General features: G+C 33.3%; 1 protein-coding gene across 1 annotated transcript in view; it reads right to left on the reverse strand.

Annotated features, from left to right (window-relative positions):
• Positions 1-10,149: 10,149 nt before the first annotated feature.
• LOC105367522 (diacylglycerol kinase theta) overlaps positions 10,150-23,899 on the reverse strand; it is a 53,570-nt gene continuing 39,820 nt past the window's right edge. Inside the window, exons 7-18 of the mRNA XM_011506264.1 lie at positions 20,743-20,886; positions 19,888-20,022; positions 19,113-19,230; positions 16,712-16,899; positions 15,880-16,092; positions 15,456-15,590; positions 14,841-15,015; positions 13,928-14,253; positions 12,968-13,256; positions 12,547-12,703; positions 11,864-11,971; positions 10,150-10,403 (exon numbers count right to left, since the gene is read on the reverse strand). Coding sequence (XP_011504566.1) covers positions 10,308-10,403; positions 11,864-11,971; positions 12,547-12,703; positions 12,968-13,256; positions 13,928-14,253; positions 14,841-15,015; positions 15,456-15,590; positions 15,880-16,092; positions 16,712-16,899; positions 19,113-19,230; positions 19,888-20,022; positions 20,743-20,886 — 2,084 coding nt within the window. The 3' untranslated portion in view covers positions 10,150-10,307. The remainder of the gene's footprint in view (positions 10,404-11,863; positions 11,972-12,546; positions 12,704-12,967; positions 13,257-13,927; positions 14,254-14,840; positions 15,016-15,455; positions 15,591-15,879; positions 16,093-16,711; positions 16,900-19,112; positions 19,231-19,887; positions 20,023-20,742; positions 20,887-23,899) is intronic.

Consider the following 23,899-nt stretch of genomic DNA (forward strand, 5'->3'; position numbering starts at 1 on the left):
ATGGCGAGCGAACGTAACTCTTTCTTTTCTCTTTTCATTGTGAGAATTCATCCTGTGCATGCGTATATTCTTAATATTAACCTTAGACAGTTTATACAAGTTTTTGCATGTATTGCACTACTTTCGATTCACAAACACCTCGCATTTTTTGGCTTATTTGGAGTTACTCTTGGGGAGGGTGACTGTGACTGTGTATACACTAGAATTAATCATTATCGGGTTTCTCCTATCTTTTATCTTTTATTCTCTCTCTCTCTCTCTCTCTCTCTCTCTCTTTCTCTCTCTCAAAAAGACATATCCTTGAGACATTGGGAATTGTCGAATGAGAAATTTACGACAGAATCGACGAGAGAGATTCGCGCGACAAGAGGGAACCTTCCACTTTTCCTTCGTTATTATCATTATCTATATCGTGAAATCGAATGCTTTATGGTTCGGCAACATTGTCATTGCGAATAAAAGCAATACTTTATTCATTATGAAGTACTGCTTGTGTAGAATCGTAACAATCCCAGTGGAATGTACTTTTCACTTTTCGTTTGACTCGAAGTAACTCTTAATTTGAATGAAAAAAAAAAAAGATAAATCTCGCTTGAGGAGGAATCGATAGTAATGAGAGTATCGTTGTGAAATTAATGTTGACGAGCCAGCAATTGGAATGGTATATTACAAAGGCTTAATTCCATTTCGTTTATTTAGATTATGATAATAACGAGAAAATCCGCTAGGGCGCTCGGTCTTTCCCCGAAAATTTCACGCGTCGGAGAAAGAAGCGGTAATTTAATGCCGTGCGGAAAATTTATTCCAGCCGAATGAAAAAGTTAACGCAGGCGCAGCCAAAAGCCAGAGGCCCGTCGGTAACAAAAGAGCGATTATTTTCGATCCTTCCATCGTAACCGACCGTTCTTCCTTCAACAATATTACGTTCTACTGTCATTATCATTATATTATGTACATCTGTGTTTGGCACTCGTAACGGCCTCGGCGAACCCAATTTTTCTCATTATGCCTCGACGTTCAGACGATCGCAAGCTTCTTCGCTCTCGACTCGATTAACGCACTTAGTCGCGGATCGCCTGCGGTCCTAGAAATCGACCAATACACGCGCAGCATCCGAAAATGGTCAGAATTTCCACGCCATTGGCGATAGCTTCGTGAGCTATTGGAGCATTTGCGCTACCCAATTCTCTTATGCGCTTTTCCTTGCACTCAGCGTCTCTTTGGATTTCGCATCGTTGTGTTAGAATCGGCCTATGCGTACATTTGTCGAGGCTCTCGAGCGAACCTTTCAGGCTCGCGGATATTCCATAAATAATAACGCTGTCTCGGTCTTTATAACTGACGGATCGCTGGAACGCGTCGATCAATAGTGCCGACTGAAACAGCAAATTAAACTTTTTCGCTTGGAGAACTAAGCTATGTCAATATGATACCCAATGTTTTACGTTTCTTTACGTCTTCTTTTTCTCCCCCTTCTCATTCAATTGCAATATATTAATTTAATTGTTTGCATTAATCAGTGCCTTCCTTTTATCGCTGAATGCGTACAATAGTCTAATTGACGACTAATGTGATTGAAAGGAGGAGTTGGCGCACGTAACTTTGCATTCTTTGTACCAGATTAATTTTTTTCGATTTTCTCAATCGTTTCCGTAATCATCGTCCGTTTTACTTTTTCCCTTTTTTGAACAGGTCCGCACTGCCCGGCAGTCGGAATAATGTATTAGTGTTCGGAAATAAACGGACTCGATTCGTATTTTTGTGCGCGCTGTATGGAAATTTTTATTTTCAATATCTCGTTAGTAGTGAATCGTATTCCTACCAAAATACGCGCACACGAAAAACAAAATGAAGAAAAACAATAATAAACGATCGCATATTGTACGTGAGTGTCTATATTAGTATAAATATACTCCCTCTATTTAATAGTAAATATTTCATAGAATAATGTAATAATAACAATCGGTCTGACATATTTTCCTTTTCTTTATACGTATCTGAATCTCTTCTTTTTATTCTTTTCTTTTTTCTTTTTTCTTTTTTTTGTTTTTTTTTTTTGTTTTTCGTCTACACCTATCGCCGTAACTATCTTTCATAATTTTACATCGTGCTTTACGACTCGCGCAATCACGATAAGCAAATCCTATAATATTATATTTCTTTACGTTACTTAATTTTCATTCATTTAAGTTTAATATTTAAAATTTTTTGTTATCAATGTCGTATTTCTTTATTTTTATAGTGCATCATTTGTGCTTTTAATTGTATTCGTGTCTCTATTTTTATTTTTATTTTTTTTTTGTTTTTAGTTTTTTTTTTTTTTTTTTTTTTTTAATGCCCAGACATATGTATAATTTGAATGAAGATTGTGTCTTGTTAACATCAAGACAACAAGAGCTAGAATATGTAAGGGGACAATTGTGAAAGTCGTGTTTTCACCATTCTATCTTTGAAAAGGAAATTTCTTCGACGTATAATAATAGCGTTGAACTAAATGTTGAAATTTATTAAGTTGCTAATCCGCTAGCAGACAAAGCAAAGCCGCGATCTATAATCTCAATCCTTGTTAACTGAAACTTTGTTCGCTTTTGTAAACGGTGGCTCTCATTAACCGTAAAAAGTATCGAAAATTTCTGATTTATGTATTGTTTTGTGCAAATAGTAAATGGCAAAATCTTAAAATCTCGTAGACAAATATATATTTAAAAAAAATGATAAAAATACAAGTTTTTAGAGCCCGTTTACCATAAATAGGTTAACAGTTAGCATCGCGCGACCAATTTACCTGTCTAATAAGAAATGGACAAAAATTTTCTTTTTTTCAATTTTAAAATGACAAATAATTTCTATAACACGAAAGAGACCGTAATACATAATATTATACATATAACATATAACATTATGTCCAAGATTGCGTATAGATTATTTTTCACATAAAAATTGTTTTATTTAATTATCAGTTTCAAGAATAAAACTTTTCTTCGATAAAATGACTGTCTTGTCCCCTTAGAAAAACAGAACTAAAAATTTATCATCTATATTAATATAATTCTTCTATTTATTAAAAAACGTGGCGTATTCCCTGTGAATTATTGATACTACAAAAACTTTAGGGATAATTCAAGCGATATTTTAAAATTTACTGTACGTATACACGTGATCGCAAACTGAAGATTACTAGTTAGTTTTGTTACTTTTGTATAGGTAATATTTGATTTTGCTATGAAGTCCTTCTTAACATTATTTTTATTCGTGCACAAAAGAAAAATTAAAATAGTTGAACAGCATTATATTTTTTAAATGTAATATATCAAATTTGAATAATATAACGAGGATTTTCTAATTTTCATACAGAATTTACAGTATTTATTGATGTTTAATTAATATTTAAAAATTGTTTTAATAAAAATATAAATTATTTCACTGAATTTAACGATTTGTTGTACTTGTCAACAGAACATCGATAAATAATAGTTAAAAAATTATTTTTAACATCATCCTATAACTTAAATTAATATAGTTTGAGATTTATTTAACATTTTTTTTTTTTTGCTTTCAATTGAAAAGGAATGATTCGTTAAAAAAATAGCATTTCTAGCTTATTTTAAAAATTCACATGTTTTGTATGTTGAGGTGATCGATTAGTATACAATGAAACTGGATACTAAAAGAAAACGCAAATCCGTAGTAAATTAATATAATACATTCGCATAAAACGCTGGGGATTTTTTAATTTTTCCGACTGCAGGTATACGCCCGCATTACGTAATGGATTTCAAATATAAGTGTATTTGTAATTGCGACCTGTTTCTTTTACATTATTTTACTTATAATACTGAAATAAATATTTGGTTGTAGTAGCAGTTTTCTCGTTTGTAATTTTGCTTGAATCGTATTAAGATAATTTTTAGAAAAATAAAATGAGATCACTCAGTGTCGTCGTTACATTTTTTTTTTACACTCTATTATACTGCTTTGGCTCTTTCTGTTTTACTTATTAACGAGGATTCACTTTCCAAGTTTTATCCTCTTGCGCTCGGGCGTTTCAATAAAAAGGCTTATTAGAGAACAATACTCCGCTATTTTTACGACCAATGTAAAAGTGTCGTGTGTGTGTGTGTGTGTGCGTGTGTGTGTGTGTTTGTTCTCTTAATTCTGTGTTGTGTTTTTTAATGTGTGCCGGAAAAGAAAGAAGATGAATCATTATCGTTACGGTAATTTTTCATTTGCTATTTTCTTTGCTGTATTTTAGCGCTTAATTTCTAAATCTCTCTCTCTCTCTCTCTCTCTCTCTCTCTCTCAATCTCTATCTCTCTCTCTCTCTCTATCTGTTTGTCTTTATGTGTAGTTCAGTCCCTCGACTCTGGCAATTATGCTCTTTTACATAAGCTTAGATTAGGAAGCTTCAGCTGTGATATTTAGGTACTAATAAATAATTTTTATTCATTTAAAAACTGCGGCTCTGTTAATAATTCTTTTAATTCATAGGATAACAGTTTTATTTGCTTCAAAAGTCTAGTCTGGATTTCAATATTATCTCAAGTTATATCAATAAGTACAGTCGAAACGACGCTTTTAAATCAATCGCCACGCAAATATTTCATCGCGTCGGTGAGTGCATTCAATATAAATCATAATTACAAATTTCGCCATGTAATAAAAAGCGCGACATGAGAAAGTTAAAGGGAGAGAGAGATAGAGGGGGGGGGGCACGAGAAGCCAAAAATAAAGGTGATACGAGTGAGGATGGTCAGGCGTCGTACGTCAAATCGGTTGACTATAACGACTCGCACAATTTCTCTCGCGTACGCTTCCTCGTCTGGATCTTGGTATCGTCCGACGGAGTCGATCGGTGCTTTCACAGGTCGTCCGGGTCCGGGTCGCTAATCGCCGTCGCCGTTGACGCCGGTATCGTCGTCGTAGTGGCGGGGGTGACCCCGGCTGCCTGGAGCGAGAGCTGTGTGCCGCTCGACTCCGTATTCCTTCGTCATTTGCTCTTGGGCTTCCTCAGCATCGTCGCCTGGGCGCGCCCCAGCCGCACAACACAACAACAACACACACGGGGTCCATCAGATCCTGGCCACTTTGGCACCGACAAACGAACGAGATCCCGACACTGCGCTCGAACTAAGGACACGCGGTTCCTATACTTTTAAGAGCTCCAACCTTATTCGCAAGTGCGGGGAGTTGCTTTGAGCGAGCACGAGGACTTCTTTGGCAAGTTGCACGTCCTTTATTTCATGCTTTCAAGTCCTTGAACTTTTCATTTCAATGACTTTTTCTTACGTACTTTTTGTTAATAAATTAACTTTTAAAATAAGGGGGTGCATATTTTAACATTATAGTTCGAACGCAATGAAAGTATTTGACATCAAATAGTAATTTAATTGTTAAACTACAGCTTGCGAAACTCAGAGTACAATGTTTTTTTTTTTTTTTCATTAAAAAAATTTCTTTCTAAATCATTATGAATGCACTGTCTTCTACATTGTTACACTGTAATTTTTAATATTTCATAGACTTTTCAATTGTAGCAGGATAAATTTTGTTTAAATTTCTTCATTTAAATAGCAATTAAAACTTACTAAGAAATGAAAAAATCTTATACAATGTTATATATAAAATTAAAAAATTAATTGCACTAAAGTTCTGTTTCGTTTGTCGGAAGCATATAGACAGGGAGCCATAGAATAAACTTCTTATTAATTTCTTGTATTCAATACTGCTCAAGTAATACAGCATATTTGCAATTTATAAAATAAAAAATATTTTTATAAAGAAATTTCAAGAAAGAATAAGCATACAAATTTTGCACCTTATGAATAATCACTAAAGAATAATTAGAAATCTTGTATTTTACATTTATTAATTAACTTTAAAACGTATAAAGTAGGGTATTTTATAACAGGTATAAATTTTTGAATATAAATTATAATATATTATACAACAATATAAAATTCAGAATTGTTTATTTATACATACATACGTACAAACCCACACACACACACACACACACACACACATATATATATATATATATATATATATGTGTGTGCGTGTGCGCGCGCGCGCGCGCGTGTGTGTATGTATATGCATGTATAAGAAATTAAATGCTATGTATACATCGTATTATTTAAAATTGTAATAGATTTATTCATTTTGCTACAATGCACTGATTGTTCTTAAGTGAGTATTTAGATAAAAAGAAAAAAATTAAAAAATGACAATAAAATGAAGTTAAGCTCGTTAATTTAAATATACCATCGAGCGCAAATAAAGAGGCCGGGCAGACACAAAAATTATAAAAGACAAACAAAAATATTATCAATGATAACAATACTATTATTAATATATTTATCTGATAACGCTATACTTTATAGTCTACGCGAGTACATGATATCAAAGTAGATAAAAAAAGACAGCAAAATTAAATGTACATAAAAATACTACGCAGTGAATAAATAATTAATCTACAAAGTGCACTTGCAAAAATAATTCTTTTTCAGTACAATGTTTTGTTTTTTTATTTTTATACATTCTCTTTGAAAATATATAATATTACTTCAAAGAAAATCATACAATTGCTTAAAATAATTTTTTTTTTTTAATAAAAATAACGTATTTATTCTTACATCTATTTACATAATAGAAATTTACTTGTTAATAATATTTTTTCAGTTGAAAGAAGAAATAAATTATCAAGTGCGAGAAAGCAATTTGTACGCCAGGCTAATTAAATATAGAATAGTAATCCTCTACTACTACTACTACTACTACTACTACTACTACTACTACTACTACTACTACTACTACTACTACTACTACTACTACTACTACTACTACTACTACTACTACTACTACTACTACTACTACTACTACTACTACTACTACTACTACTACTACTACTACTACTACTACTACTACTATTACTTCTACTACTTCTACTCTGCAAATAGATTGTTGATTTGAATAGTCATTTAGAAGATAAGATGCAAGAAATTGATAGATATAAAGATATATAAAAATAGAGAAATTGAAACAACGTGAGAGGAAGAGTAAGAGAGAGAGAGAGAGAGAGAGAGAGAGAGAGAGAGAGAGAGAGTAAAAAACCATTGGGGGACTCGCCATTATGGGAAGACTATGATTTGGTAGGAATAAAATCACGGGGCAGTGTAATAAAAGCGTGAATAAATAAAAAATAATAAAATGAACGAGTGTCAGTGTGTCAATATATAAATACGACATGCGGCAGTTTATTATTTTGAAGTACATCATTTTCCTTCCTCTGCCCTGATATGTTTAATATAACGGGTATATAAGCAAATAGCCATTTTATATTGAAGCCTTGTATATAGTAAATAAAGCATAGAAAATCTATCGGCAGTTCCCTAAGAATTTTAAAGGACATACTATTGCAAGCCTCAAATTATTTAATACTACAAATGTCGAAAATGATAATAAAAAGATTATACGATAAAAATAGTTACTTCAAGAATAAAGTAACGAATTGAATCGCGCGAAGATTATTTGGACTAATTGAAGTGAACTTCAACGTAATCGACAAAAAATAAAATTCGAAATTTTTTATTACTGAACAAATTAAAAAAAAATCGTTTATATTATTAAAGAAATACAAATTTTCTATCTATTTCGTTGTTTATATTTTGCTTAGATTTTAACGGTCAAAGTTCACTTTACAACGATATATGTTCATCTGAAAGAATCAGTAGGAATTTGAAGAATCTAACCTACATTAGAAATATTTTATATTTATAAATTTCTAGATTTGCATACATTATGTTGTATTATACGATATTCTAGAATAACAGTAAGCCGTCAAATTTTTAAAGATTTTTTAAGAAGTAAAATGATGATATTGCTGATAATAATATAAAATTCAGCTCAATTTTAAGTACTTTTATAAGCTACAGAAATAATAAATTGTATTTCATTAACGACTGAACGGCATTTTATCGAGACTTTTATTACACGCTAAATTATCTTTAATATGTGAAAACTTCTAATTGTTGCGCCGCGGAATGAAAATTATTTACAATGTGAAATTCCTTTATATAAATAAATTCAGATAATATGTGCCGAATTCTAATACATGTAATATAAATTTCAGTAATAGTACTAATAATAATAGAATTATTATTATTATTATTATTGTTGTTGTTGTTGTTGTTGTTGTTGTTGTTGTTATTATTATTATTATTATTATCATTGTTATTATTATTATCATTGTTATTGTTATTGTTTTTGTTTTTGTTGTTGTTGTTATTGATACTACGATTTATATTAAGTTTTTAGCAATTGGAAAAAGATTTTTTACCAGTTAATAAAACTAATGTTTTCTTGTTTGTAAATTTTTTTCTCAAATGCAAAATCCTTTAACTCGGTCACTTTAGAAAGATGCTCCAAAATTACATAATTACTAATATTAATTAACATCCTTTCGTTTGCTAGTAATCGCAATTTACTTAAATATAATACATCACTTCAGCGCTTTATTTATTGTAATAGTTTTAATCGAGATATTATAAATATATTCTCTAGGCGAAGTTTAACCGCACAAGCATCAACTACATTATATATAATAATATTATATTTTCATAGAATCCCATTTGAAAATATTTTATATTTCTGTAAAAATAAATTATCATACATGATTGTCAAAAAGAGGAAATCCATCGTCCTTCGACTATATAATAGTGTATGTATTTAATTTACACAAGTTTAATTTATCTAAGTGACCGAATCGTAAAGAGTTTTCGCCTCGCTACAATTGTCAAGGGTATCTCGATAGTTTATTTGTGAATAAAATTCATAATCTTAGACAGTTTTATTATCTAATAATTATGCACCGAATAAGGATATCCTGCAAATTCACGATGAGACATTGTAATAATTTTAAAATACGTTGATTCGAAGGAGGCTTTACAATAAACGATTTCGACCATGAAATTTGCTTGCTTTATAAATACGAATTTATGGAAATGTTTCTCATGTAATTGGCTAGGTATGCTTATTTGATAAGGAAAAATATTTATTTTATAAATTGTATCGATGAATGATTAATGTTAAGCCAATTTATAGTTTGTAAATTGTTTGTACACAGCTTTAGTTATTTGGCGCATTAGAATGAAATTGAAATGTATAAAATTGCATATTTCTTTTTTCACACTTTATCGACAAACAAATGCAAGCAAACTCCAATATTGTTCATCGAATTTGGAGTGTAATAGCTAGCAGGCACTTGGCAAATTGAGATAAAGAAAAATAATATATAAGCAAATATATAATTAGATATTGACAATCAGAGATATACAAAGTGGATGAGAAAGTAATGTATTAAAAACATTAAATAAATAAAAATGACTAAAAAGAGAGAATAAAGCAGAGAAGAAGAGTCGTTTCTGTGTTGAGAGAAAAGATTTTGTAGCAGCAGCAGCAGCAGCAGCAGCAGCAGCAGTAGATAGAGGAGCAGGGAGCGAGAGTGAGAGAGATAAAGAAAGTGAGAGTAAGAGACAGCATAATGTCGTAAGAAAAAACGTCATTAAGCGCCTTGTATTCCTCGTGAACGTGATCGAAGACAATAATACTCGTTCCAATAGAGTACTGACGTTCACATAGTGGGAGAATCGAGCACAATATCTCGCCAAGCTCCGTGCACGAAAAAAGCAACAACAACAAACAAACCAAAAAGAAAAAAGGAATAAAAAAAGTCGAAGTTGCGCCGTGCAGCGAAATAATTTTGAGCCGTAGCGCGACAAAGCTCATTGCTTTATATCCTAAAAACGTAATCGTATTTTGTACTCTCGGAGATAATTAAGCTGCATGGCGCATACAACTCGTTGCGCTCAATTATTGGCATCGATCGGAAGCGCTTCGTCGCATTAACGGAAAACCGTTTCGCCGTGCGCTAACTGTGTCCTCTCGCTCGACCAATCTGCAACGATCGGTCTCCATGAAAATTCACAGAAAAACTCATCCTACGCATACTCTCTTGTGATCTCTCTCTCTCTCTCTCTCTCTCTCTCTCTCTCTCTCTCTCTCTCTCTCTCTCTTTATCTCTCTCTCTCTCTCTCTCGTCACTCACCCCCATCCCCACCCCCATCACTCTTCCACTCTGTATTTTATGTGTGTGCGTGCGTGTGCGCGCGCGTATGTGCGTATGTTTGTGCGTCTGTGCGTAAGAGCGCGTGCGTTTCATTTGGATATCGTATAAAATCGATGGACAAAGTAGCGGGTGGCAGTTAAATTGCCATTGCCATCGCCATTGCTATCGAGGCTTACACTCCTATCTAATCATCCGTACTCTTGCCCCCCACCCCGTTTACGGGTTGGATCGACGGTTCGGTATTTCGACGCTTGATCTTATTTTTCTTCAACATGGTCGCCTGAAGTGAATAAATGAACACACAAGGAAGATTTCATTAGTAGAGACAAAAAACATGAACAGGAGGGTAAACAAGGTTGTGCATTTTGGTCGGGTTTCAACATCCCTTCACAAGCATACGTCTTTTTCCATTTTATTGATTTAGTATGAATAACAATTTGGGTATGAAACAGTAGATACTTCACATAATTGCAAGTATTATAAATGAGAAAGCATATTTCACGCGAAGGTAACATTTACGTGAAATATATTTGATCGCGTAATACTTTGAGTATAATAATTACAGATTTTATTGTTGAATTATTAAATAAGATATACGAATATAGTAAGAGTAGAAATATAATGTAAGGATAAACTTTGATTGGATTTTGTGATAATTAATTGAAAGAATTTTTAAATCAAGTACCTTTTCAATGATATCGATAGACATTTAAAACTACCAATAGTATTCTTTTATTATGTAAATGATCATTGTTATTAATTAATTGCTTTTTGATGCAATAACTTAGGTAAAAACTTAATATAAATATTTTGCATATAAAACGTAACGTAAAACAAGGATTATTTCCATGGCAGTTCCAAACATTATATAATCCAAAAATTATATATATACATATATAATTTAATGACCGATTGGTCACAAAATTTTAGCGCAATTCCAATTATTAACATATTTATTTATTTTACAAGCAGTATGCTTGCTTATGTTAAATTGACGAGGGATGAGGGGAGGGATGTTGGAAAGATTTAAGGAACAGAAGTTGTAGATAATGCGATAGGCGCATTACGACAATGGTAGACAAAAGAAAAATGAGAAGAAAACGAGAGATGTGTGGCAAAAAACATAAACGAAATGAGGAATGACGAATGGAAACAATAAATATAAGAATAAAAGAGGGAGACAGATAGATGTTCTACTAGGATTAACATATATAGATATATAGGATGCCTCTGACAAAAATTTTAACGTGCCACATTTAAATGAAAAAAAAAATATCTGATCACATCTCTCCCTTTTGATATAATCAATCTCATTAATACATTAATTTTTCATTGTTAACTTAACATTCATCTCTTTACGTATTTGTTATAAGTTTATTATCGTTTAAAAGACTATTAGATAAGTAATAGAAACTACATCAAATATGTATTGATTTTATCATTCGCGTCTTTTTTTTTCTTCTTTCTTTATTACATTTTTTTAATATTTCGTGCATTTAATAATTGATACGCGTTAGATGATAATTATTGGTAATTTGAAATAAAATTATCTTCTTTATTGATCTCTAAATACTGATGCGTTCGCTCGTTAATTTATTTTTCATTACTATGTATTGTCGAGAACCAACGTATCGAGAAATTATCTTCGTAGTCGTTTTTGATGTACGAGCGACGTCTTATTATGTGAGACGATAGAATCAAAAGTAAGCGACGTTACAGATATTTCGTAATTGCATTTACCTTCAATGCCGATCTCAGTACAACAACGTCCCCTGGACTTTGAAGCCACGGCTCACCATCCACTTGTACCGGAATGTCCGAGTGCAAGTGGATCTTTATATGACCGCCCTGGTGCATTAAAATTAACAACATTATATGATGAATTATTTCCTGTCCAACTCAAACGATAATATTTAAGAGTAAATATATTTATATATATATATATATATATATCAACAGAGCAAAACAAACCGACAAGAAAAGCAAATGATAATTCCAATGCAGATATTAGAAAAATCTTCAAGAATATGGTTCGCCTATGTAAATACTTTATTAACGTAATAATTGAAATAACATTTTGAGAATATGTGGTTGACCGCGGTGCAACTACTAATATCTATCAATACAAACAGAATACACAGTTTTAAGATTTTGAATAAAATATAAATTTAAAAACAAAAAAAAACAATAATAAAAAAAAAAAGAGGAAAAAAAAGAATCATTTAACCACAATCATTGACTTCATTTTTATAAAGTTCAAAAAACATTATTAGATACGTCGCGCTACGGTACGCGTCCAAATTATGATTAAAAAGAAATTGAAGCCTTCTCAAGAGACTCGTATATCTAAAATATTGGCTCGAGTACAACCGAAAACGATCGCTCAATGATAAAATGTGGGGATTCAAGAAATTGTTGTAAACCTGAGCTATCCGCATTCCATTACGAAAACCCGATTGTATTTGACCAAGATGAATGACACCGGTGACGCCTACGACCTCCAAAATTCCGTCCCAGTGATTTGGCTTGTTGAACTGATCCTCTTTCTCCGGACCCCATGGATTCGCTCCAGAACCCCAACTGCAATAGGAACGTAACGATGTTATGCCATTGAAATGTAGCGATCGTGATGGGCGCGAACTTCTAACTTTACGAAATCCGTTCGATGGTAGTAGTCTAAGTATTAACCATGAACCTTTTACTATTTACAAATGTTTGTGAGCCTCAAAATTCTAATTTTAATGAAATACCTTTTGTGTGCGTGCGTGCGCGTGTGTGTTTTTGTTATCGTCGAACCAATTAATGCGCGCCATTCGTGATACAAAGGATCGACACTACGCATACCTCAGTATGTTGAGAATGATGATGCCCTCGACCTGGGGTAGATCGACAACCTTTCCGTCGACCTCGAGCCTGATCTCTCTATGCAGATCCTTACAGGGCTTGCGGCCAACCATTTTGCGCAAACCCATTTTCACATAGACGCTCTTGTTGTGCAGCCGACTGTTAAACTTGTTGGGATTCTCCTCGCGTGCATTGTGAAAATCCAGGCAAAGGGCCGCGTCCAGTCCGATCCCAAAGTAGTTGTTCATCACGAATATCTGCGTATTGTCCTCGCTAGTCGATCCAGCGACTGCAGAGTCGTCGTGATGATGCATGAGACATACAAGTTGTCGTTTAGCATTGAAGATGGGAGGATTGCCAATTTTTGGCGGTCGAATCAATTATAAATCGACTAGGAATTACAGGGTACACGCATCATCGAAGCTAAATGTACCTAGGCTTTAGTGACTTACAACTTTTATTAAATTGGCTTAATGTTATGCTTGCGCGAACAAGCTGGATTTTTAATAATGATGCACGCGCGAGAATCGCAATATCAATCATTTCAAAGCCCTTTATTACTTATGTATTAGTAAATATTATTTATGACGAACAGATAAGATTATTCTATGATCTAATAGGATCAATCAATAAGATCACTAGTTCGATTATTGTCTATTTATTTATCTCAATCTCAAAAACTCAATTGGTTATAATTAAGCTTAGACCGATAAAGGAATGATAATGCCGCCGGCTAATTTTTACATTGAATTCATGATAACTAGAATAATCATCGCCCCCAGCCCAAATCCTCTATTTAATTAACTTACCAACATATAACCGTAATGATAAACGCGGCAAGTGAACTGGCGTTTTGTCAATAATAACAAAAAGAAAAACAGAAAAAACAAGAAAGAGAAAAAACAGAAAGAAATCAAGAATTAATAATAAAGGTCCTTCGTCCAATGAGCGTCAACTGACCCGCGTTGTTGGGTACGAGTGTCTGCGACTTGTCCTCCTTCTCCTCGGGGTGAAAGACGACAGTCCACCTGTCGAGCCTAATTTCCTCGGCATCGATGACATCCCTAAGGAGGTTCAAGGGATCCTCACCGCCGGTGTAGCCGGAGCCCCACCTGAGGACCCGGGCAAGATCGTTCCCCGTCCCGAGCGGCACGATGGCGCACGCCGGCGAAGAGCACTCGCTGTCCTGGCCGACGTTGTCCAAGCACTGTAGTACCCAGCCGACGGTTCCGTCCCCGCCGCACACCAAGATCTTGTAGTTCTTTATGTGCCGAAAGACGTAGAGCCTGGAAGCGAACGCGAAGCTGACTCTTAGAGGAAAACTCACTTGGCTCGATTATCGGCTCGATCATCGATCATTCAATCGACTATTATTTCGCACTCGCTATAAAAGAGTCTTGCGCAATAGCCTCTGCTGTCATTGTCGCGCAACTGCTCGAAAAATGAAGTAGTGTTTACTTGTACGCTGGTTTGATAATCCGCAAGTGGATGAAAACATGAATGTAAAAGCCAAGATTTATCGAAGATTAACGCTCGACGTCTATTAAACAAAGACACTACATGGATCGATATTCAATCGGTATTCTTTCATTTTCATCGCAAATTGAAAGTTACGATATGTTAATGCAGAGTCTTGATAAGCGATAATATGACGGACAACAAATTTTCGGGTAGTTAGTTGTCCTAATGCTATTTTTATTATTTTTCCGCGCGTACGTGGTGACTCAAATTATTATTAAAATTAACTCAAAGTGATCCGCCTTAGATTTTTGCACTTACTTCAATATCAGTTCATCATTCGCTAATCGCGCAATCCTCAAGTAATTCATAATTATTACACGCAGAATCTAAATGTATAGAGATAGAAATTTACCCGGGAAGGGGTCCACCGTTGTCCAAGTCGAAGACTTGATAAGGGTTGAGGAGTTTGCGAAAGTTAGATATCAAGTCAAGTCCTTGGCAGCCACCGGACTTTACATTTACAAAAACAAGCAACGGCTGAACACCGGCCGGCACCATACTTGGCTCGATACTGGGTAGAAGCATCACTAAAAAAAAAAAAAAAAAAAAAAAAAAAAAAAAAAAACTCATTAGACTGTGCATTATTGCAGCGATAAAGTCTAATTTATCATGTGGTTGGTCGAATTGATTGTCAATTGTTTCGTCGCTACATTGTTAATTGCAAGCCAATTTATTATTCACTTACTGCTTTAGCGACATAAAAATAGTTACATAATTTACAATTATTTACCTTTAAAGTTCCATTAACTCTGAGACTTTTGAGCATTTTATTTATACCGTTGACAAAGAGTCACGCTTTCAAAGAGAATGCATATAATATGTGTCGGAGTCTATTATGCACATTTAATGCTAATTAATGAAAAACAAGACAAAACAAAAGAAAAAAAAGCAAGTATTATCTTTAATCATAAGGGATCTTTTTTATTATAAATGAATTTATACATATACATATAATGATAATAATTACCTAGCAGATGCTTATCTTCGTATTTGGATTCACGTAAGGTGTAGAGGGCTCGTACCGCTGTGTTGGAATCTTCGTAAGTTATGACCATTGAACCGTATTCATAGTAAATCGGACCGATCGAAGAGAATCTGTTCTCTGTATAATTATAAAATCAATTAAATTACCAATTGCCCTGTTAGAACAATTAAATTATTTTTTATCCATCGTTTCCGAACAGAATAATCGATAAAATGCCATTATTTCTTTATCGACAGGCTGTACATCTGCAGCTAACGTAGGCAATTCACACCAATGCACAAAATCCGTGAAAATAAAACAGAAAAAAAAAAACAAACAAACAAACAAAAATACAAGACAGAATCCTCGTCATTAAAAAGTCGCGATGATGAATTGCAATGATGATTGTTATCGTTGCTCTATGTACCTTTTCCCAAAAACTCCATCAGCAAGTTTTCGTACATGCGCTCGGACAGACCTGGTGGCAGGTTACCGACGAATAGCGCCAGATTCGGCCCGTGCGGATCCTGTTTCAGCTGAAGGTAAAACCGCATCAACTCCATTTGTCTAATAGAATCTTTGCCTAATAATTTAACGATTTCCAGCGGTCTCTCGTCCCACGTTAGCACTCGTTCCGTCACTAGAATAATAACGAGTAGCGTTTTAAAATTATCAGATGCCACGAGTCTCCTGCTCAATTATTATTAACTGCTCGGTAGCTAATTAAGCTACGCGTGCGTATCGCACATGAATTATAAAAATTAGTGGCCCAATCCACCAATGGCTTATTAAATTATGCGCGAGTTTTCGATTTCCACGGTATTGACGAGACTCGTTTAAACGAGCAATTGCCTTTCCTAGCGCCAAAACATCACATACAAATTCATAAAACCACATTCGTGCCTGCTAGATAATTATGTAATACATTTTCGATATAAAGATAATTTACAATAATTTATAATCAATATATTTAAGATTAACGAGCAATGACTAGTCCGTACTCGCTCGATTTTGCGCAAATGAAATTATCGATTAAATATTAAAAATGTCTTATGCCTAATGTAATTTAGCATTATGTGAAATAATTTTGATTATACTGCGACGTAAGATATTAAAACGATGTGTGATTTTTTAGTTTTCACTGCGCTTCATCAACTTTCGATAAACAGAGAGTAAATTATTGTTTACTCGTTTATTTAAAACTTGAGTACCCAACTGCACCAACTATCTCTCGTATTGCTGCGAAAATAGAAGATTACCTCCCCGATCCAAAAGTATCTCGCTGCATCGATAATTTTCGCAATTGTCGTTCTCTAGCCGAAAGTGCACGATCGCTTCTTTAATGAGATCGGCGATCGTCGTTAATTCCGTGACCGGGACTGTACAAAAGGCATCCGACACCTGCAACTTGCCGGGATATACACGTACCTCGCCGTCCTCCACATCCCTGAAAAAATTCACATTAATTATTAGTTGTTAAACTAGATTGAATTACTCGACAATGTTGGTCGATGCGCTTGTTCGTTACGAGGTCATTATAAATAAATAAATAAATAAATATATAAATATATAAATAAATAAATAAATAAATAAATGATAAAATTATATAAAAATAAAAACAAAAACAAAAACAAAAAAATAGCATTGGATTTAACATTTTATATTGTTATTTCTGTTTCTTTATTGCATATAAGTTTTTCAACTTATATCAAGTTTATGGATGAAATTTTGTTAATCTTGTTCATTTATTCTCTGTAATGTCATTATTGGTGTTAGTCATAGTACAGGACTGCTCGAATATAAAATTGAATGCACGATTCCAATTAGATAAAAAATGATAATACTATATAACAAGTATTAATAAAGTATAGAGATTCACGAAGAATATAAGTTGTTTATATAAATAAAATTCTAGGGTATTCGGTATCAAAGGAAACAATACTTTTTAGTGTTAAAAGGAAATATCAATGTGAAAGTTGAATAGTATTTTTAATAGGCATCGTAATACTTCATTTTATTTCTCTCTTGAGTGAATTTACAATCCATTGGATAATTTGCATAAGCAAAAAATGTTTTTCCGAATTTTATAAATTTATTTTAGAAAATCATTAAAAAAAAAATAACTAGGTAAAGCATTGGTCGATATAACTGAAAAAAGGGACTTTTTCATAATGCGTAATTGAAATCCCATGTATGATGAAGTATTACGTCAGTTGTGTGTACTTGATAAAATTGATCGATGCATCCTTAAATCACCAAAATAAATGAACGTGTGCATTTTTTTCTTTTTTTTCTTTATTTATTTATTTATTTTTTTTACTTGCGACTGTGCACGATTGCAGCGTCTCAGTTTTATAATCTAAATATTTCACAAAGTAAATATATCGAAGTCTAAAATATTGAATAGAACGTACAAGTCCAATGCAGCATTGAATGTCAAAAGGAAATATGCATGGAAAATTTATGGCGCATCAATGTCGAATGGTTTAAGCAAAATTAATGAGTTATTATTTTACTTCAATTTAGATTAATGTAGATTATCATTTTGATCTTATAATTAAATATAACAAAAATTATTGGGCATATTTGCAAAAGTATATCTGTAAATAATCAGTAATTTTCTTCTCTTTTTTTTTCCTTCATTTAAATCCTAATTCGCTAATTCGCTTTAAATAACCAATGAATCATGTAAATATATGTAAATGTTTGTATTCACTCCTTTAACATGAACTAGAAAACTATTCGTGTATCTTAAAAGATAAATTTATCTATTGGAAAATCAGTAAAAATGCATTTTTCGAAGTAATTAATTTTTTCAGAATACTTTTACGGAATTGGCATTTATCAATGTAAATAAATGTTCAGTTGGAATTTCTTAAAAGATTTTTACAGATCTGAAATATTATGTAAAGTTCGCCTGACAATTCACGAACGAATTTTAATGGACACTCTCTACTTATAATAAGTATAAAACTCGAAAACTAAAATTATGTGAATATTTATAAAAGCGAGGACATTAGTTAGTCAAATATCGCACGTCTCATTGATAATTCGATCCAATTAATAAGAATATTAACATTAATAATATCATCATATAAAAAAAGAAATTAATGAAAGCATTTAGGATAATTAATTTGATTGAAAAGGGCTAATAATAGAGTACAATGTATATTATGAAATTTTGTTTAAAAATATTGGCTTCAATCGATCAAAAAATAATTTGAAATTGAACAATTTTTCATAAAAAAGGATCGATATTTAATTTTATCAAAAGATATTTATCAACATAAATATATTCCATACATTTTGCGCCTTGAATGATTTTGTTTGATGATTTTGTCGATTTGCATAAGAATTTTCAATGATTAATATATAGATTTCTTAATTTTCTAGTAATATATAATCTGCTTTGCATTCGTGTATATTTACAATACAAGGCATACGATAATTGTAATTAGCAAAACAATTGCATATTTTATGATTATACATTATTGCAATGTAAAGCAATTTGAGCGCATTCAAGTAGAAGTAACGTAAACGGATCTGTTTGTGTTTGATTACACTATACTTTTCTAATTCAAAGTTTCGAACATTATTGGAGTAGTTTTGTTGGGTCTAGCAAAGGACAGTAGACACACGGATTAATAAATAATTACTTACTTATATCGAAGAAAGACAGCCGGACGTTTGCCTTCTTTTCGAGTTAAATTGAGGATTGGCGAAGGATCGCACAAGGGCGTTTCTTCGGTTGTGTAAAGATCGGTCAAATAAAAATTGTCTGCAATGGAAAAATGGAAAAATCATTTTCTTGGAATACACGAGCTATTGTTTTTGTGAACAATTGGTTCGACGGTTGATCGATCGATACAATTATTCTTTACATTTCGAACGGAACGTTGTTTGCGATTAGAACGAGGATCGTGGGACTGAAATTATACTGGAAACAGGATATTACGAGACGCTTTAAGAAAATTCCGCAGACACCGGGTGAAAAAAACAAAATCAGTGGAGCAATTTATAATTACATATTAACGTGTACATTCAAATAAAACAACGATAATTCCTCATTATCTAATATTTTGTTAATTTCAAGGTATCATTTAGCCTCTGTATGAGTCGGTAGGCCCTGCATGTTTTAGTCATCCATACTCAACGATTAAAAGATAAGTGTTCCTCGTTAGTCATTCCGTTGAATAATTTCATAAGATGAAATCTCTGAAAAATCCCATCGAAGCCCTCGGAGCCAACGGCTGTCCGTTATCTCGAATTAATTGAAATTTAAAAATTAACGAGCGTATTTAGCGCGCCGTAGACGATCGAAGTTAAACAGCTCCTTTAGCTCCCCGCGATAATTCGAATCTCTTAAAAAGTCTCGCGGAAGCTGGAATAAATTGGATGCGGGTGGCAATGAAGCCTTCAGCAACGACGTGATTACTTGGATCTTTGGTGATGTGGAATGCTTGCATAGCCAGCGTCAGAATTTGTTCGGTCGTGGCCTGTCGTGGCACCATCACGACTCGGAATATTCGCCTTCTCAGTGAATTGTTTCCGTCGTATACTTTAATCATTTCTGAAAAATAAGCAGATGTTAAGTTAGAGTTTGTCAGGCTCTCTCTGTCATTTAATACTGGATTTACGCATTTGGATAACGGCATTCTGGCCTTTTACGTTGCCGCCACTAGTTGACCGTCGGTCCCTTAATCCTTTCGCAATCATTTCTTTCTTTTAAAAATTAAAAAAGACTCCCAAGCCATTTTTTCGAGCCACTTTTTAACTAATTAATCATTCTTAACGTGAACTAAAAGTCAACAATATATTTAGCGTAAAAATCACCGTAATACAGTGCATCCGAGTATCGAGCTTTTTCCTTAAAAATGGAGATTTATTTTAACAAATTTACCTGTTTCATTGCTTAGGGAAGACTTTATTGCCGACGTATCTTTCAAAGAACATTCTTCATTAAGAGAGAGAGAGAGAGAGAGAGAGAGAGAGAGAAAGAGAGAGAAAGAGAGAGAGAAAAAGAAAGAAGAAGAAAAAAATCAAAAGACATTAACTTCTTCTGGCTTGCTGCCCGTCCAACATCGATAATTCTATCATCGTTATTTTATATAATAAATACGGACGAATATAAGGAGATTCGATAAGTATTCAAAAGGAAGCTGGCCCGAAGGAGAAAAATTCGTCCCAACTAGAGGTGTAATTGACACGGTGTCGACATATCGATATTAATATCCCGTATAAGGAACGCGTTATCAAAGGTCGCGGATCGAAGCTTCGAAGCGAGGCTCACCTTCGTCGCCGCGCTCCTTCTCGTCCTTATCCTTCCCTGATCTGGGATCACGGACATGAGTGCCGCTACTCTGCTGTGCGACCGGCTCCTCGCTATCACGACAGCGGGTGTCGCCGCTGCTGAATTCCTCGGAGATGCTGCGCGCTGTAAAAACGAGGCACAGGATCGGCACGTAAGACAAAGCCCATCTAACCCCGCCCACCGACGAGTTTTCCCACTCCTTTTCATCTATATGGCCATTTTTGTTATCTCTAGTATGCATAAGCTGGACATTGCCGTTTGATAATATTACTCTCGTTCAATGCTTTGCTCGTTTGTCGTACTCGTAGTGTTTATTTCTCTGAGATAACATCGAGACTGGCGGTGCAACGTCGGCAGTCTCACCTCCTCCCCCCCCCCCATTCAATAACAGACTCTATTGATAATTTTATAATAATCCGTATCAACAGCTTATTAATTGTGAAATACAAGGGGCATACTGCCGAATATGACAATGAGATGAAGCGAGTCGAAGTTTTAATAAGTAGTTACAAAATAACTGCAAACTTTATTAGGGAATGCTTTCTATGTTGTAACTAAGAGCGATGACGCGAATATAAGAAATGGAAAGAGTAAAAAAAAAAAATAGTGCATAGAAAGTCGCAGAAGGCAATATGCTAGAGATAAAAATTGTATCAAACTTTTCCAATACTGTGAAATAAATTCTATTCATATATTCTCATAAAGTTACACGTATGTAGAGATATATGTATACAGATACCTTGCCGTAGTAATGTAAAGCATATTTTAAGGAAATATGTAACTAGATTTAAAAAATGACCATATATATATATATATCCTTTTGCACTAATGTTAATATTTTCGCATGCTTGATTTTTTTAAAGTAAATAATTGTCACTCGCATTCTCGTTTAGTATTTCAATTTTTTAGTAGTATCACATGCATGCTTGGGTCTCCTTGAAAATTAGTAAAATAAACAAATTCAATATGTTAAAATATACACAGTATGAAAATATTCTATTCAAGACAATGCAGGTTTACATATATCTATACGTAATATAAGAAAATCATTAATAAGTACACAGTACTGAATAGTACTGAAAGCGCTTTATTATTGGATGAAATTTAAAATAATTTCCCATAGTATTAAATAACAATAATCATTTATTTATATAAGAGTTTATTTACACATTGTTCCTAAACTAAGCTTATAAATACTTAAGATTTAGTACTTATATATGCTATGTACTTTTAATAGTACTATTATAGTAAATTAATTTAAAACAAAATATATGTTTTCCATAAAAAATAATATTTATTATATAATTTCACAGTAAATTAATATTAATATATAGAAAAGTTTTTATAAGCTTTTTTTTTTTTTTTTTTTTTTTTTTTTAAAAAAAAAAATTTAAGGATCTTTTGTACAACAGTATATTTTAAATTATAAATTTATATTCCAATATGCACTTCTTTTAATATATGATTGAAGGTTATCTGATAGTTCAGAACAATCAACAAATATTATGATTGTTTGTTTTTTATAAATCATAAGAACTATTATTAGTATCTGTTACATTTTAATATATATATATATATATATATATATATGTATGTATATATGTATTTATAAATAAAGAGTATTTCATGACATTTAACATAACATATGAAAACAGAGGTGATTCAACATTTACGTGCACAAATAAAATCAAATAAAATTATATAACAATTAAATTATGAATTTAATAATTACAGTACATCTTTCAAAGCATATTAAAGTATGTTTAATGGTGTTGTAACCAGTTTCATAGAAAATTGATGGCGAAAATTTGTCTAAAAATTATAATTAAGTATCTATCTTGCAGAGAATTTAAGCAAATAGCATATTAACATTACTATTCGATTAACAATAGCAATTTAATTGCCATAGACTATAGTATTAAGAAAATTAATGAATTGCAATCTTAAGTATATAATTCAACTATAAAAAGTCCTTAAGTGTAAAGTTTCACGTAAATAATTAAAGCTAAATATTCAGTTTTAAGGAAAAATAAATTAAAAACGTAACTTCATCTCGTTATACGCGTAATAATATCTTTTACGTTTCTCACAACCCATCAACATCATAATTATGCTGTATTTAAATTGTTTTGTTACTATTATATTTTTGCACGCTACCATTAAACTTACTGCGATTTTACGTCTCGTACACTAATATATTAATATTATTATTAGAGATTGGTTGAATCGGGGATGGATCTGGGGGTTGCATTTTGTCATTATTGTTGTAAATTAACACGAGATCACTCGCTGCAGAAAACGCTCACATCTCTACGGGTATCCGCAAAATTGGATTCTCCTTTGGGGGTACACTTTCACTTTGTCATCGTTTTAAAATCGTTAAATTTGTGGTTGCTAGTTGGTGGTAGTTAATCGTGGTGATGGTGGTGGTATTATTCGCACCTCTTACCCATGGCCATTCGTTATCTCGACGACTTATAATGAAGGAGATCGCGCAAAGCGAGCAGTGGTACTTTCCATAGCTGCCGACTGCGTCTGTTCGTGAGGGTAGAGTAATCACCAAACTTTCTTGTTTCCCTTTCACCCCCACCCCCACACCCCACCCCACCCCCCCCTCTCTCTGCGTCTCTCCCTCTCTCTCTCTCTCTCTCTCTCTCTCTCTCCGTCTCTCCCTCTCTCTCTCCCTCTCTCTCTCTCTCTCTCTCTCTCTCTGCGTCTCTCCCACTTTCTCTTTCTCTTGTTCTCTCTATCTGTATCTTTGCTTTTCTATCTCTTTCATTCTATTCTATTTGTTCGTTTACTCTTTACTTTTTATTTTATCGTGCATTTATATTACACATGTCCATGATCAACAGCGACTGATCGAATAGGCAAAGAAGATGAAGAAGAAGAAGAAGTAAGAGAAGAGATGGCTATGTGTGTGCGCGCACGCTTACGGCTCATGCATCGAAGCGGCACACATGATTTTGCATGCTAAAGTGAGAGTGCTAGAAACAAAAAGAAGAAAAGAAAACGTGAGTGTAAGAAGACGTAACTGAAAATAGCGGATGCGAATGTGGAGGAAGGGGGAGGAGGAGGGAGAGCAAGTAGGCCGAAGACTGAAACACAACTAAAGTATTGTGATCGGAAACAAATT

The sequence above is a fragment of the Ceratosolen solmsi genome, unplaced genomic scaffold, assembly GCF_000503995.2.
Source record: "Ceratosolen solmsi marchali unplaced genomic scaffold, CerSol_1.0 scaffold7, whole genome shotgun sequence".
NCBI classification, from domain to species: domain Eukaryota; kingdom Metazoa; phylum Arthropoda; class Insecta; order Hymenoptera; family Agaonidae; genus Ceratosolen; species Ceratosolen solmsi.